At 36.4% G+C, this 17,465-nt stretch overlaps 2 protein-coding genes across 4 annotated transcripts; one reads left to right on the top strand and one right to left on the bottom strand.

Moving 5' to 3' along the window:
- Positions 1–653: 653 nt before the first annotated feature.
- Positions 654–10,361, bottom strand: LOC116004151 (nuclear pore complex protein NUP155). The gene is made up of 13 exons (XM_031244079.1): positions 9,977–10,361; positions 9,384–9,553; positions 8,720–8,846; positions 7,723–7,985; positions 5,848–7,480; positions 5,562–5,774; positions 5,124–5,371; positions 4,604–5,015; positions 4,142–4,347; positions 2,643–3,000; positions 2,088–2,306; positions 1,556–1,884; positions 654–1,018 (listed from the first exon to the last, which is right to left on the bottom strand). The coding sequence occupies exons 1-13, from the start codon at positions 10,124–10,126 to the stop codon at positions 898–900; spliced, it is 4,449 nt and encodes a 1,482-aa protein (XP_031099939.1). The 5' UTR covers positions 10,127–10,361; the 3' UTR covers positions 654–897.
- Positions 10,362–12,318: 1,957 nt separating this feature from the next.
- Positions 12,319–17,202, top strand: LOC116003822 (probable UDP-3-O-acyl-N-acetylglucosamine deacetylase 2, mitochondrial). Of its 3 annotated transcripts, XR_004094713.1 has the most exons (8): positions 12,319–12,548; positions 12,666–12,974; positions 13,861–14,067; positions 14,375–14,476; positions 15,372–15,436; positions 16,205–16,349; positions 16,779–16,887; positions 17,052–17,202. XR_004094713.1 is itself a non-coding variant. In XM_031243759.1 (7 exons), the coding sequence occupies exons 1-7, from the start codon at positions 12,486–12,488 to the stop codon at positions 16,830–16,832; spliced, it is 945 nt and encodes a 314-aa protein (XP_031099619.1). In that variant the 5' UTR covers positions 12,319–12,485; the 3' UTR covers positions 16,833–17,202. The 3 variants fall into 3 exon arrangements, 2 of the variants coding, with proteins under 2 accessions (XP_031099619.1, XP_031099620.1); XM_031243759.1 differs by having other exon boundaries at positions 16,779–17,202; XM_031243760.1 differs by lacking the exons at positions 15,372–15,436; positions 16,205–16,349; positions 16,779–16,887; positions 17,052–17,202 and adding an exon at positions 14,840–15,044.
- Positions 17,203–17,465: the final 263 nt, after the last annotated feature.

Genomic DNA, 17,465 nt, shown 5'->3' with positions numbered 1-17,465 from the left:
AAGAGCACCCATTATTATTATTAAAAAAAAAATTATTCTTTAATCAATATAAATATAATTTTACTTTTAATATTTATTTATAACACTATCATCACTCATCATTATAAAAATACCATACCTCTACTTTTTATGAATCCTCGACCACTTCCCATATGTTAATTTCAGTATACTATATTATTATTTTTAGTATACTGCAAATTTATTTTAATGTACTACTTAAAAATAAACACATAATACACTAAAAATTAATTTGTAATATGTTAAAAATAAAATGTATAAATAATCCACCTTATCATGGTCCGGATATAATTTGCCAAAATCAAGTATAATACACTAAAAAAAATTAATTTGTAATATGTTAAAAATAAACATGTATAAATAATCCACCTTACAATATTAATCATGGTCCGAATATAATTTGCCAAAAATCAAGTACATCTCTTTCTATATGTATATATATATATATACACACACACATGCATACTGACATTATAACTGTCAAAAAACTGTCAGCCAAATAATGACAAAATGGAAGAAAATTCCTAAATTGACGTATAGTACAGTTCGGTAAACTAAGCGAAACATAAATAATAAAATGACCAAAGTTAATAATTAAACCTATACGATGAACATTTATTTCAAACGTAATGAACTAGAGCATTGCAAAGGGACCTGGTTTTATTACTAGCACAGACAATGGACTGTTTGAATATTCAATAATTCCATTTCAGCTTAGAGTAAGAATGCTATCCTAGAGATACTTGTTACACTAAGGAAAAGGAGCCAAGATAAAGTTGAAAATCAGATTCTGAACAATGGAAGAACAAACATTTGTATAGCAAATTAATGTGCAGAATAAAATCTCGAACAAGTTTATACAAGGAACCTGTGAGCGTACTAACAAAAGCGATCGAATGGAGCTGGACTTAATAGTGACTCTTCAAGCTCCCGGAAACCACGGTAGACGGCTTCTGTTTGACTTTGCGGGAGAGACAGCCTTCGTACCTCGGTCATGTACCTGGGAAATTACCAAAATCACATTCCCAGAACTAGACAATAGTTTTCAATTATAAAACAAGGTATATATAAACAGCAAATTGCAAGAAAAGTTGCATTTTAACTCGAGCTTTTAGAGAAATTTACCCATCAGATTATCCATTTTTGTTTTCCTCACTAAATTGTCTTTGGGAGGCAGATGATTAAAGAATACAAATGAAGTAGAGCTGTTTATAGAGTTAAAATCACATATAGTAAGATCAATGAGTCAATGACACAGACACCTGGGGCGTATAATTGTCAGAAAGGTCTTAGGTTTTCTAAAGGTAATCGGTGAGAGATGAAAGAGGTGTAAACTGTTTTCTGAGATACAAGTTGAACTATATTACATTATTACCAATCAAATAATCTCTCAATAGGATGCAGGGTATTAGCTGTAGAATCTGTTTGAATTATATGGATTAATGATACTTCCATTATCTTCTAATGGTTGGGCATCACATAAAACAATGTAAAAACAATCCAGATCCAACTTATAGTTTTCAAGCAGAAACAATACCTATTTGCTGCACTAGTAATTTTGTCACGAACACCTTGACTAAATGCCGCAGTCTGTCCCAGTGAAAAGGTTCCACCAAGAATTAGAGAGGCCCCAGCTACACTTGTATCCATTCTCTGGGCAAAGACAGAAATTGTCCATTCACGAAGCACCACCAGTACTGATCGGAGGAGACGTAACCTCAAATTTGGAGTAGGTAATACTGCACCGCTGGATAACAATTGGTCATAGGTATTTAATACAGGCTCAATTGCACCCTTGCAGGCAGCTAGAAGAGCCCTAGGAACATCTTCATCTCCAATAGATTCAACACCTCTAGCAACTCGCTCCTAGATGTTGATAAGCACAGAAGATATACAAACAGGCAATTTATTATGCATCAACCTTTATAAAACACTAATTTAGTAGCTGAAATAATATTTGCAGAAAGGGCAAGCAGAAAGATCGGAAGAGGGGATTGGTGAGGGGTGTGGGGACTAACTTTAGGGTAGGAGAGTGCAGGATGCAAAGGAAAAAAAAAGGGTTTCCATACCAGTGCAGCCTTCTCTAAGTGCAAGCAAAGAGTATCCAGAGGTAACACAGCTCCATCTCCAGGATATATATTAGAACCAACCCTCTTCAATACAGCACAAGCTTCTGCAATGCCACCATTTGAAAGTGCTTGATCAATGAGCCTAGCCCAAGTCTCCCGTGCGATGCTACTATCAGCTTCACCAGAATAGCTTGCAAAGTATAACATTTCCAAGCATATCTGTGGGCAAGAAAGGAACATTGAATTCAAACGGGCAAGAATGGGAACACAACAGTTAAATATTGGTGTCATAACTTCTTTGATTTTTCTTTTATAAACAATTACTTCCTCTCATTTAATATAGTTGCGTTATGAAGAAGAGCAAACAGATGCAAAACAGACTCTTAATTTGGAAATTTGTATTAGGGAAGTTATACCAAAGTGTTTTTATTTGATTTAGATTCTGTGTCTGACTGTAATCATTTACAAGCATGTTATACAGTTTATATACAATAAAAATAACAGATGAATGCCAGCTGGAGAGAGGAGAGGGTTTTGTAGTGGCTGTTTCCATACCTCCCACAATTCAAAGGGCACAGCATAGTCATTATAAAGTTGAGTAATACTCTTCAAATCCATTGATAACTCCTTGGCCTTTTCTTTTAGAGAGAGTAAAAAATTGTTATCAACAGGTTGACCCCCATTAGGTACTGCTTCAGTTGCAACAGATTCAGATGTGCTAGGAGAAGCCTCCAACCTGGAAGCCATAGCCTCCAGTTGTTCTTTAATCTTAATTTGAAATTGCAGCACTGCTAGCTTTCCTTGAAGTAAATCCAACAACCCATTGTCAAGAGCACTCCGGCCAGAATCACTCAGACCATTGGTTTCACTAGCGCTCTTGGCTTGCAGGACAGCATTACTTAAGTACTGACGCCTGGGATTGACAAAAGGAAAAATAAATATTCACCTCAATTACAGGAAAACCCATCTAAGGAAGAATAAAAAGAAGATATTTTGTTCATGTTTGGTTGTGCATGTGGTGGGGGGAGGCTAGGTAATAGCAATGCATATTCAATTTATCTTGTACAACTGTACAAGTCACAGCTGCACTACAGCCTTCCAAGGAAAACCCTTTCAAACCCTCACACTACTGCAGTATTACTTTCAGTATTTTATCAATTTTGAATAGCATCAATAAAATCTTTTGAGGAATCTAAAAAGAGAAACTGATTCATAATACCGTTCTCTCCTTTATATTACAAATAAACTAAGATATTTGTTGAAAGGCATTGCTTCTCACACTCAGGTAAGCCTAAATCACAAACTAGTTAAAGTCGTGTATACATTGACTATGAGTCGTCATTATGTTCTAATTAAGTGTTAAATCCTCCATGAGTATGATTACATAGATGAATTTAAATATATTTAATTCGGAGTAACTAAGATAATCAACTAAAGGCACTACTAGGCTAACTCAAGTAAGCCTCAATGACAAACTAGTTAGGGTAGTCTACACTGATTTTGTGTATTCATTATATCCTCTGTGAGTCCTTTATTTCTTATAACCTAATGGATTCAAATAAGTTTATGATCTACCTATTGTCCATCTCTTGTAGCATCTATTTTACCACTCTTCCTCACTTGTGCGCCAATAAACCTATGCTGGTTTGCAAATCAGAAGTTTGACAGTTTTAAAGCAATTTCCATTTGCATACACTTCACGTGTAGCATATGTTGATTTGTGAAATGCAAGTATGCTTTTATAGCTATTTGCATGTGCATAGACTTTGTACATATAGCATAGTTGCAACCAGTAATGTCAATTATTTGCTTCTTTATTCACACATAAAGCTAAGCTATTTAAATCACCCGCGAACTGAAAGAGGGAGGGGAATTCCTGCATAAAAATTCTCCATAGGGAATTTCCTCCAGCTAGCAGTTCATACAATTATGGTCTTGTGTTCCTCTTCCTTATGCATTCCAATTCAAATAGTGAAGGAATAGACCAAACAGTTTCATACTACAGTTCTAAAAAATGAAGCATGGATAATTCTCAGGTAAGACAAGTTAAGAACCTTTGTTCCAGCGAAGGTGCATCCCCTGAATCTGTAGCTCGGCGTTCTGCTAATCTTACCAAAACATGGGCTGCAAGAATATGCTGCTGCTTTAAGACATAATATCGAGCTAGAAGCTCAAAATATTTTGTTTGGTTGGATGGCACAGCTACTCTTGAATGACCCAGTGGAGAAATTGGTGGCGTTACTGCAGAAACAGCCCGAACCTGTACAGGCAAACAGATCAATCAGTAGGATGATAGTAACCAAAATTATTTTAAAAAATTAAAAATTAAAAAAGTAGATATTGATGCTCCAAAAAATTGATGAAAAATTAATGAAAGAACACGAGTATCTAGTATCTATACTGAAAGTAACCCAAAATCATTTGAGAAGTCAAGATGAACTCAAGAATCATGATTACTACAATCACATGCAAGTATGAAACGAATCAAGACAAAAGAAAGCAGCATATAGCCAGACCTCATGTAAAGATTCACGACCAGCACTTTGCAGAAAAGGCACCAAATCAGGGCCTCCATATTCCAACAGTTCATCATCCAGCCCCAAGTCAATTAGTGTCCGGTACAAATACTCGTGAAAGAGTCTATCAGGAGATTGAACACCAAGTTGAACGATCTGGCTTATATATTTTTTCCTGGAGGCTTGATCAAGAACAGATTGGGCAACAGGTCTGATAGGAGAACCAAATTCTCTTTGGAACACTTCGCCTTTCAAAGCACGCAAAGCATTAGCAACAATCTCATAGCATTGCTCTCGTTGAGTAAGTGCATGACCTCGAATCATAGGATCTATTTGTTCATTAAACGCATCGCCAGCAGGGTCAACAGACTGTGCCTTTTGTAAAGGTAATCGAACCACAGCTTCATAATATCTGTGCATTTATCATAGTATTTTCAGATAGGTCATAAAACATTATAATTCACCAAAACAAGGATAAATTAAAAGAGAGAGAGTAAAGCATCTAATGCTAGATTGCAACCTCAAATCTTCAAAACGTTTGCATACAGTTCGTAAGTCTGCAGACTCTGGAACTTTGCTTAGGTAATTAAAGGCTTCTCTAGCAAGGCTTTCCCTCTCACCAGCATCAGACGCAGCAGCAGCTCTCTCAAGACATTCAACAGCTAAGAAGAACTTGTAATCAGACTCCTTATAATAGCTTGGACAGCCATCACACAACCTAGCACTTATATCATCAACAGTTCCCCGGCCATCAGGGCCAGTATAAAACTGCAAGGCAATGAAAAAGGGTCAATCAATATGGATAAAACCTGTATAAAATGGAGCATAACAGAGACATTATCCTTTAGTGCTTGAAACCATAAATTCATACTTCTTTTTGGAGAAAATGCAATATCGAAACCAAAAGTCTCCATGTAAAAAAACTGAAAAATATGATTCGGAACTTTAAATGAATTACCTCCATAAGAACAGATATAAATCTTGTGGCCAATCTATCACCCTCTTCAGAGCAGACCAGCTGATGGAAAGTCAACTGAAGTAGTGCAAGCTTCATGTTAGCATCAAAGTTCTGAACCAAGCGTGTCAAGTGATGTTGTGACAGAAGCTGGAGTAAAAATAGCGCTTCACTACACCTCAGGAGCAACTGCCTGATACATTCCATTGCTCTCACCTAAAGCACAAAGTGGTATGTAAATTGCATGCAAAAAACTAAAAACAAAGTAAAACCAAAAACTTAAATTTACCTCCATTGCAGCAAGTTCTGCAGAGCTATAAGGAAGCCGCTGCCTTTTATTTGACATTCCAACATCACTGGAGTCAACATTCCGAGAATAAGATCCAAACAGATTCCGCACCATGCCTCTGTCACCAGAGCCCAGATCTTCACTCGTACCAATCAAAATTGAGCCAGTCAGATCACCTAGACCAGCAACAGAACCATAGAGCCCCCTCCTTTGGTTCCTCCTAGACCTGAGAAACTTCTCCAGAGAACGAATCTTGTCTTCAAGGACCTGCATTGGCCCAGGGGAAAGTCGGCAGACCATGATCCCATTTTCAGGTGCATCTGAAGAAGCTGGGTTACCTTTCATAATAAAAACAGGAAGTTCCCATAACGGTAAAAGCAACCTTGATGAGGACAAGCACAGCCCCTCATAAGCCCCAGAAAAAACTGGCTCAGCCTCTTGAACAACCTGACCCATGCTAAATCCCCCAGCTGGAGTTCTAGTATTTGAGAATGCACCGCTGCCTTCTAGTTGTGGTATTCCAACAAGTCTTGGATCCTCAAATGCTTCAGCTGCCCTTTCAGCAACAGCATTACTTATGAGAGTATCACTGTAGATTATCTTTGCAGCAAGCATTAAAGACATACTAGCAGCCTCTCCTGCTCCAAAACGATTGAAGAAATCCTCCAATAGTGATCTAGGCGAGTTGGACTCTAACATCCTCCTCAGTAAGTCAACTGGCCGGTTAAAGACTATTTCCATCAAGCCCATAGTACTGAAAACTATTACTCTTCTTCTTGGTAATATATGTTGGGTTGAAAGATCACCCCTAGCCCAAACTTTACCAAAAGTCTTTTCACATGATTCACCGGTGAACTCTGGTTGTAAATATAGAGATCCCACAGTGGCTGCTGTGTCAGGCGGGGGTGGAACATCTGCCACAAACAGCATTCTTCCTTCTATTGGTAGAGATGATACTGATTCCCGGAGTGCACGAGAACTCCTTGCACCAGCTCCAAATGTAGTTGAAGTTGACTGAGCACTAGAATCTCTGTTCACAATAAGAAGAGAAGAGGCAGTAGATGGAGATGAATCAGAAAGTACAAGAGTTCCAGTAGAGTAATATGCAGACTCAATCTTCAGCGATAGATCCTCACTCTGAGACCTACTGGCAAGAGATATGGCTCCAAAGCTAAGCCCCCCACCAGCACCTAAAGGAGGTGCTGGCCTGGTAGCTACAACTTTCAAGCAATTTGGCTTCTGATTATTAAGAACACCCAGACCTCCAACAGAACCACTGTTCCCACCAGACGATGTAGAAAGGTACATTCTTCTTCCATCTGACAGAACAGCAACAACATGTAGCCACTTTGACTCCAAGATGGACAAAGGAGAGATGGTAACTATAGATGTTCTAGAAGATCGAGGGGTTCTTGGTGCACTTGGCTGCCTTCCAACATAGGGGTCCCTCTGATTTATCAAATTCCTTTCTTCGGCTACCTTCTTAAGGGGCCCAACCCCATCTGGACAGAATAAATATATTTGAAGTTTCATTTCTTCAGTACGTGCATATAAGATGTTCCTCTCATTATCAACAACCATTTCAACAATGGGATCAACTGCTCCAAACTTAAATACATTTGGTACAATCCACCTACAGGAAATACAAACAACTTTAACAGCAATGTGTATAGAAGATGCAAGCAAAAAATCAAAATTTTATTTCAAGTTTCAGTAAGGAATAAACTGCAGATGTTGGAGATACTTCCAATGGGTACATAAAAGTATAGTGTACACTATAATAGGATATAACTCTTCATCAAATTTTCCAAGTTTACTTCTATAGTTCAACAGATAAGGTTGGGGTGGGGTGGGGGGAGTGAGAAAAGAAAATACCTTGAAATGACACTTCCAAGACCTGCAGTTAAGCAAACTTTACGACATCGCTTCTGCCACCCTGACCCTGTCGTATATTGCAACCCATAAATATGGCCATCACGACCAGCAAGAAAAATATGCCCACTGTCAGTGCATGCAATGCAACTCATAGTCACTCCATCAGATGGAATTGTATATTCCGGAAGTGACTGAAGTGACACCTCTGAATATGGATCTATTCCATCACTGCTTCCAGAGCAACATACCCCTACAAGGTTTAACTGAGTGCAGTAGAAACTAGGTATAAATCCCTGGAGATGATTACTAATGCAGCAATTTTGGAAGATAATACAAGAGAAGATGGAATAAGCATGCACCTCATACAAAGTACATTTGCATAATAGAAAGAAAGTGATGCACTAAATATACATTCATCGAACATAATCTAAATTTCATAATTCAAACATCACAAAGGCAAATAAGCATTGAATTTATAGATGGGAAATCTCAAACAGTTTCACAATGAAAAGGACAAATTAACAGCAACCACTAGATGTTGATTGTTGATAAGACAACTTCCGATAAAAATGATTAACATCTCTATTCAAGTAAACTAAGACTCAATGCCACTCTAGTTAGGGTGTTTATAAGATTAATCAAAGTACTCCATTTTCAACCCTCCGACCTAATAAATTGAAAGTGGCCTAACAGCATTCTATCATTTGTTGGGATGTACTTTGGAGAGGTGGGGTTGGTATTAAAAAAAAAAAACAAAAAAAAAAAAAAAACAAAAGAAGAGAGAGAGAGAGAGAGAGATTTTCTCCAGTTTTTAACACAATTGAAACCATGGCATATTTTAAATTGACTAAAGTATGAAGAGACAAATTATGAAGATACAAAAAGGTTAAGGTTAAGCAAAAAAGTTATTATAAAAATTAAAAAATAAATAAATAAATAAATAATAATAAAATAAAAAGGTTATAAGAGAGAACAGCATGATAAGAAATGCAATTACCTCAACAGGAGTGGCCAAGACTAGAAGATACTGGATAGCTTCAACAAAAATGCCAGGCTTGGCTTTGGCTAGGCCAACTGCACAAATAGCTTGTTCATCAACACTATATTCAGAACATTGACCATCCCTGAATTTAAATGAAAAATAACTTAGATTAAAAAGAAGGAACTAAAATCATAATGAGAAAAAATCACAATACAGCTCTAAATCAAGGTGAAGCCGATTTGAATTTAATATTCTTATGCACTTAGAAAAGTAACTTAGCATGACCTATTATCAACTTAGGCACTCCTTAACGCAAGTCAAGGACAAGGAGGTATGGTTGATGGCTAATGTAAAATTGCCAAAAATATATTACACTAAAATTAATCTAAGAAGAGAAAGTGAGAAACAGAATCATATACAATACACCAACTAGATTAAGAAGAGAAAGTGATAAACAGAATCATGTACAATACACCAACTAGATTAATCACAATTCAGCTAAGTTATAAATGGCTGCCTAGGACTGCATTCCTCTGAAATGTAATTCTAGGGAATGTCAAAATAAATAAGCTTATAAGCATATGTTTCAATAACATAGACACACCAGCTAATTAACCAAGAACTCATCTAAATAAATAACCATACATTTCTATGTATGAGCCAATCTTGTAATGCTCACCACTTATCAAACCGCCAAAGAAACAGAGACTCATCCACTGATGCCCACGCTCTGCGTATCTCTGGAAAAATTCCACATAATGCAGTTCCTTCCCCACCAGATGCATTGTATCTTTCAATTAGTACAGGGGGCAACTCCCAAGAATCCACAACTTCCACTGAAGGAGGCCACTACAACAGTGCATGAACTTATAAATTTAATTCCTTTGAGAGCTAAGATGCAGTAACATAATAAAAACAAATTGGTGGTTTTAAAAAAAAAATGCTTAATGCTTTTCTACTGTGTAATACCCACACAACAACTCAGCTGATTCAATCAAACACAAAATAGAGCACTTTATATTGCCAGCTGAAAGAGCACCTGACTACTAGTTACCACAAAAATTAAGAGTGCCAATATCAATTAGAATTTGAAAGAAACTCTATTCTTAGCCGGAAACCAAAAAGTGTGAGTCTCTCAGGCTCTCTGAGCATCAAACAAGCTATCTCTACCTCGTGTTTTGTGACTACAACTCCAAAATTCAGCTAACTACTAACTGTTACGCGCGCACAATAACACAAATGCATGCTACAATTACGTCCATTCTCGCTTACCTCTCTAGGATGAGTCGTATACGGATGACTTGCATACCTGGAAGCCTCCAGGGCTTCCTCGAGATCGGTTTGAGCTGCAACATCACGACCAATGCGGTCGCTGACCACAAGTCCAGCATTGCTGACGTCACGAAGTACAATATCAGACATCACGTCTTCCCCTGTTCGAAAACCCTAGGAATCAAAGAATCCCACTCCTAGGGTTTGAACAGAACAGGAAGTGGAGAATCCTCGACGCCCGGGCGCCAGAAGAAAATGTCGATTTCCTCGACTCCCGCTTGTGAGCTAAAAGTTGAAAATTTTGAAGATTGAAGAAAGATGGAGGGAATTGAGGAGTTCGGGGCGGGTAGAGAAGGAGGGAAAATGGCGAATTTGGTGTAGGGTTTTGGAGTTTGAGGTTTATTAGCAACGGACGACCGAATTACGGCGCAGTAATTTTGTTTTAAAGCACGTTGATTTGTGTTTTGACTTTTGAGTACGAATAATGTTTATTTCCTTGCATTCTTTTTTACTTGCTTAAGGATTCTCTTATGATATGGATATAGATTTTATTTTGTGTTTACTCTCTATTTTTATTTTTCACTCAAATTTTGATATACGCATTTTATTTAGATCTATATTATGAGAATAGCTTACCATCCCTTATTATATATGATAATGCAAATAATTTGAATCATTGAAGGTAACCATGAAATTAATTAAAGGGTAAAATATCATACTCGTAAAGCTAATTGAAAGTTATAAACATGCTCGGGAGGTTAGCTAAGGATCCGACTACATGTGAGCTCCGATTGGAGTAGTGTATATTAGAGCATATACATCAATGGTTATTTGGGAGTTATTGGTACAACATGCTTATTTGACAGTGAGCAAAATGACGAAAGAGATAGAGAAAAAAAAAAGTTGGCCTGCAAATATGGAGATATTAGAACAGTAATTCTTTACGTGGAATTCGAAGCTAGTTGCAGACTTGCAGCCACGCATGCGTGGCTGCAACTAGCACGCCCGATAGACTTTCATTCCCTCCTATTTTCTATTTCCTAATCACGCATACAAAAACTTCTAATATATCGTGAAAAAAAAACTTCATTGATAATGATGCTCTTAGGACTTGGGAGGAAAAAAGTCTCCCTCACACTATGCAAAGTGACCTATTTATAAATGTATCAACTGAACAAGTTTCAAACTCATTGCATGTTCTCCATGTGTTATGAGTTCCTGTGATGAATGGACAGTGGGTTTTACACTATACATTTGTTTAAATAAAGTTGACAAGCCACATGAATGTGTACACAATCCCTCATGTGATCCATAGAGGTTCATTTAAACTCATGAATGATTTATCGACCAAAGATTAGGTCACAATCAATTTAGAAGATTTTATGACTACATTTGTGGTTTAGGAACTTGTGGGTTCCCCCTTAATTGTGAATTGCGATCGAGAAATGATATTTTGAATGATTAGTACGATTACTGATCTGAATATTGGTGTTATTATGCTATATTATTTTAGTTCATGATAATTGTTACCGGGATGTCCACTTGAGACTAGTAAGTTAGCATACACACTACTTTGGTCATAAAATGCACAATTGATGTTAGAAGATGCATTATTGAGGTTGAGAAATGCACTAACGAGCTTCGTACGGCAAGTGAGTTGCTCTATAACTCTATCAATATCAAAAAATAAAAGTGAGGGAGTAGATATTGGAAATAATTCTTTTTTTTTTAATTTAAAAGAGGGAGCGGAAATAAAATATCACAAACCATTTGATCTTTTGCATTGTATCCAATAAAGAATCATGAAATGTCAGGTGAAACTTGCCTTGACGGTAAGAAGAGCTCGAACCTATGACTTGTCATTTAGAATAACCACTTTGTGATACTAATCCACAAGATCATGGTCTACTTTATATGATATTTATTCATTGTTGTTATAATTATTCTCTATTAGAGTAAGGCCTATTTATTGTAATATCTCTATTAAGTTGTAACTTATCTCCTCCAATACCTCTTGATTTTGGTTACATATGTTTTTGCACTTTCATGCATAATATATTAGTTAATATCTTTCATTTATAATAGAAAGATTAATTAAAACTGACATGACTCATCAATCTATTGACGGGTAACGCTTTGAATAGACTTATCCGTTAATTTTTTAAATAGTTAAACACAAGTACAAGAAATGCAAATTTCTTATATTTGTATTGACTTTGTTGTATCATAGGCAAAAAAATAATTTCAAAAAAATGTCATAATAATTAGGAACTTGTGTTTTTTTTACCATAAATTCAAGTCACAAAAATGAATTTTTTACCTTAGCCGTTTCCTTACTCTCCTCCCTCTCACCCACTCTGACTATCTCTTCACTGCCCACTGCACTGCGTCTGCACAGAGCAAATCAATGGTTTTGTTGTTACTGCTGACTCTAATGGCATGCAATCATTCTTCTCTTTGATGTAATGCGGAACTGTTAAACGTGAAGTTATTTTCTTATAGCAGGCAAATGGCTTCCTCTCGCGTCTTCAAAGCAGCCTTCAAGTCCTCATCTGTCATCTCATGGAAATCCGTAACTCTCTCTCTCCCTCTACACATATATCCATGCAAATTCTATATTTCCTTGACATGTATTTACAATGGAAATCTATGAAGTATTTATATGTGTAATCCTTCGTCAATTTCACAGACCGGTAAGCTTCAGCAAACAGTAGTGAACCGTATAGAACGAACCGGACTAGGGCTCCACTCCGGTAAGAAATCAACGGTGAGAATATGGCCGGAGCTTGCAGGCGAAGGTAGGTATTTCATGATTGGGTCGAATCGCATCGACGCGTCGATTGATTTTGCCAAGGAGACTCCTCTGTGCACTACACTGTGCAAAGATGGGTACACTGTGAGAACAATCGAACACTTGCTGTCAGCTCTCGAGGCTAGCGGCGTCGACAACTGTCGCATCGAAATTGAAAATTCAGTCTCTGATGACCAATCTGTCGAGGTAAAGGACACTTCTCAGGCTATGCATATTTACCAGAATTAATTTTGGGGATCTTTCTGTTTTTATATCAAAATCTGTCGAGGTAAAGGACACTTCTCAGGCTATGCATATGTATAATGCATAGACTTGAAGAGGAATACAAAATCTATTATTTACCACAATCCAATTGATAGCTTAACTGATTAGTGCTTATAATCCTTCTTATGTGTTGCAATCACAAGCATTGGAGTTGTGAAGTTTCATGTTAGTTAGGAATGAATTTTGACTGGTTTGTAAACTATAAGCTGCAAAATATTCTAGGTAAAAATGTAGTTGTATGCCTTTGTATCCAGAAAATAACAAGAGGCCCTTTTCATGGTCACAACTCACAAGTCTATGGAATTATTGATTATGTTGCTGATTCTGGGACTGCTGCCTGATAGCAGTATGAAGGGGGTGAGCCGTGAGCATAGGTCGATTAGGCCAGTAACTGATTGATAACCGATAGCAATATTTTTAATCTTCATAACTGACCAATAATATAATAGATATAACCGACCGAAAATCGAAGTGTCATAACCCATCTAAAATATTCCATTGGGTTGGGCAAGGCATTGGGCTTATGGAGTGATGGGCTAAACTATAAATAACCTATATATATTTTATATATTATTGGTTATTTGGTGACCGCGGTTTTTGAATGTCCATAACGGGCTAATAACCGATGTTTTTAAAAAACTAATAACCAATAACCGGTAAGTCGGTAACCGACCAAAAACCAAAATTCTCGGTCAGTTTGACTATCGGTTATTAGTTTCGTCGGTTTTTCAGTAATTATGCTCACCCTATGTGGAACTTGCTTCAGTTTAGTACCAATACATTAATAATTTGAAACTAACCTAGACAGGTTCCTATTTTTGATGGGTCAGCAAGGGAATGGGTAAATGCAATAGAAGAAGTTGGGTTGAAGGTTGCTGCTGATTCTGGTGGCAAAAGCTGTGATAAGTTGGCACCTTATGTTAATGAACCTTTTCATGTGTGGAAAAATGACACTTTTGTTGCTGCATTTCCTTCTTCAAAGCTGAGGATCAGCTATGGAATTAACTTTCCTCAGGTAAAATTATGCACAAATATGATATATATAGTGACCATTGCATATGTTTTTTGTTAAGAAATCATCCAGTTTGTCTTTTGAACTTCAGGTTCAGAGTCTATAAGTGTCCCTGGGATCCTTGTCTTGGTCCTGTTTTGTATATTTATTTAGCTGAGTATTGAAAAATGAATTTATAGTATGTTTATCAATTAGAGGATTTAACTTGCTGCTGCTTGTAGTGATTACTAACAAGTTTATATGGAACTTGGAAAGTGCTAATTGTGGATCTATTCTGCCTTATAATGATTCATATCTTGCACTCTTGCAGGCTCCTGCAATTGGGTGTCAATGGTTTTCGTGTTCATTATCAGATAATTGCGTCTATGTGGAGCAGATAGCTTCTTCAAGAACATTTTGCATTTATGAGCAGGTCCTTTCCAAATCCTTTTAGTTGATTGTATTTTCATCTACCCAAATCTATTCAAACTGCCTCCTCTCCATCTTTTTTAGATGCTTAAAGACAATAAAACATTTGAGTTTAAAATGCAATCAAAAGGTAGGTTATGCTTAAGGCAGAATTAGTTTAAAATGGATGCTATTCTTTATCCTTGCCCTTGTTTGAATCATTTATACTTTTTTTCATTATGATGCTTTTCTGGCCTGAGGGAAGAGGAAGAGTGGAAGGGAAGGAGGGAGTGGATAGTGTATTAGTTTAGAATGGATGCTATTCTTTTTCCTTGTCATTGTCTGAAACTGATACAGCACTAAAGCGTTGGATTGTTTACTCACAAAGGAAGAAAGGAAGTCCAGATACAAATGGAAATGGAAACCAACCAATCAATCAAGCACCAGATTTGCAGCTCACAAATGAAGCATAACTCGGGATTGGTGCAGAAAATCAGAAGAAGACAAATCACATAATTTATGCTATTTGCTTAATTTACATATTGTATCAGATTATAAATAGAGACCCTTCCCCATGAATTGAAGGCATTGAATAACTACTAGAAAATAATAGCTCTTGCAGCTGTGCAAGTATCCATTCTTTCTGGAGGGTACTTCACAGTATCCTTGTTTGCTTCCATTAATCTTAATTGTTTCTGTTCTGCCTTGCTCTTTCCTCCTCTGCCTCTTTACTCTATCAGAAATGTTAATTTTTTTTTTTCATTATGATGCTTTGGTGGCCTATGATTATATAATCCTATATTCTGCTCTTGGTGGTTTGTTTGTTTGTTTTTGTTTTTGTTTTTTTTTTTTTTTTTCGTGGGGTGACCTAAGGCATAATTTGTGCTCTTAATGAAATATTTGTTTGAAACCATTTTCAGGTGGAACAAATGTTGCAATCAGGACTTATTCAGGGTGGCACTCTTGAAAGTGCCATTGTTTGTAGGTTAGATATTCTTTCAGTATGAGTATATTTTAATAAATTGGAGAAAATTTTGGGATTCAGTGTGAGCTGTACGCCTACTTTGTTTTATCAGCCTGTTGCCCATAAATAACCATTTCATTACTAACCTGATTAGCTCAAGTAGATGTAATAAATTTGTTGGATGTATGAGGAAAATTTGGGATGTGCTTCCACCCGTAGGCCATAGGTGCATATTAGAGTGTACCATAGGTTAAAAATTCTAAAACATGTTTTGGCATGTCTCACATTTCATATCCAAAATTGTTTAACAGTATAATTAACATCAGACTCTAGTATTTTAAAATTTAGTTATTCTAATGACATTGATGTTTGTCTATGGTCTGGATGTACTCAAACTTGAGTTCTGCTTGTCAACATTTATGTGTTATTTGAGGAAAGTATTGCCTAATGGTAGAAGTAAGTTTTTAGTTCTGTGACAGTTGAGAACTCTAATTCTGATCTAATCTGATTAGATATGACTGAAAGATCTAACCAATTAACGGGCTTTACTATTTGATTCATAAATTGAGATGCTTGTGGATACTTAACAAAATAAATAAACATATTGAGATGTTGATGACAAAAAAAACTCTTGCTTGAAGAGTCCATGCGTGTAATGGTTTTGCATTATAACGAATTGGACAAAAAGGTTCTATAAATTAAAATGTACCTCAACTCTTGATTTGTCCAGGTGTGAATTGATTGAGTTTTTTTTTTGGGGTGTAAAGTGACATTGTACTTATTCTACAGTGAGAGTAAAGGCTGGTTGAATCCACCCCTCCGTTACCATGATGAGCCCAGCAGACACAAGGTTTTAGATCTTATCGGGGATCTTTCCCTTTTTGCTAGAGCTGGTAGTCAGGGGCTTCCAGTGGCTCACATTGTTGCCTACAAGGTACGATCCTAACTCCCTATATAGCTTTAAAAAAAAAATCAAAAAGAAAGAAATTATCTTCCTATACATGTGCATGCTGCCTGTAACTTGAAGCAAGACCAACAGTTTATGATGTGTAGGCATGTAGCCATGATCATTTAATATGAAAAAAGATGTGAGATTGGCAGCACTGACAGTCACAAAACTTGAGCTACTGCTTTATATATCTGTCATAAAATGCATCTTTCTTGATAACATCTTTCATTTATGTCCCAATCTACCCTTTCTTAAGTCCCATGGCACATTGGATATGTGAGAACCATTTTAGTCTATTTTCTGATCATAATAAGAAACATTTCTTCTATATACGAAACGATGAAAGCAAATTTGGCATTAGTTTGTACAAGTCATGAATAAGCAAAGGCTTCACTTATATTTCACATGTCACAGGGAGGACATGCATTGCATACTGATTTCGCTCGTCGCTTATCAAGAATCGATTGATGAACAAACAAGCTTTCCTTAAGTTATGGCACATGACCTCCAGTGGATATTCAATGTAAACATGCTTGTATTTATATAAAATGTGGTGAATGTTATTATATTGATGGATTGACTCATTGAAAATTATAGTGATGGATATTAATATGGAACATGATGAATAATGGTGGGTGCAGTCAATTGAATTATGAGGTGTAGTTGATAGAATAATTTGTGCTGCAGGAGGAGGCCTTTGAGTTACAGTTAGAGCCCAGTTGTCAAAGAAACAGACAATGGCTGCCGGTATAGTCCAAAGTGGCAAATTATACAATGTACCATGATCCACATTATAATTTACCCCATAAATAAATGTTTATTTTTAATATATTAAATATATATTATTTGTGTACTAAATGTTTATTAATTTGGTAGTATACGAAATAACGAATACACAAATAATCTACTTTCAAAAAATGAACAATCAATGTATGAAAAGTGAATTTTTAGTATATTAAAAATGCACATTATATTAGTGGTTCACCTTACGAAATGGACCATGATTCATGGTATAATGATTAGTCCAAAGTTCCCACTTTCTCTTAACCTTGTACGGTTATTTTTTTATTTTTTAAGATGATGCGGGAAATTCACAATTAT

This window comes from Ipomoea triloba, chromosome 14 (genome assembly GCF_003576645.1).
Source record: "Ipomoea triloba cultivar NCNSP0323 chromosome 14, ASM357664v1".
Taxonomy (NCBI): domain Eukaryota; kingdom Viridiplantae; phylum Streptophyta; class Magnoliopsida; order Solanales; family Convolvulaceae; genus Ipomoea; species Ipomoea triloba.
This window is presented reverse-complemented; position numbering and strand designations above follow the sequence as displayed.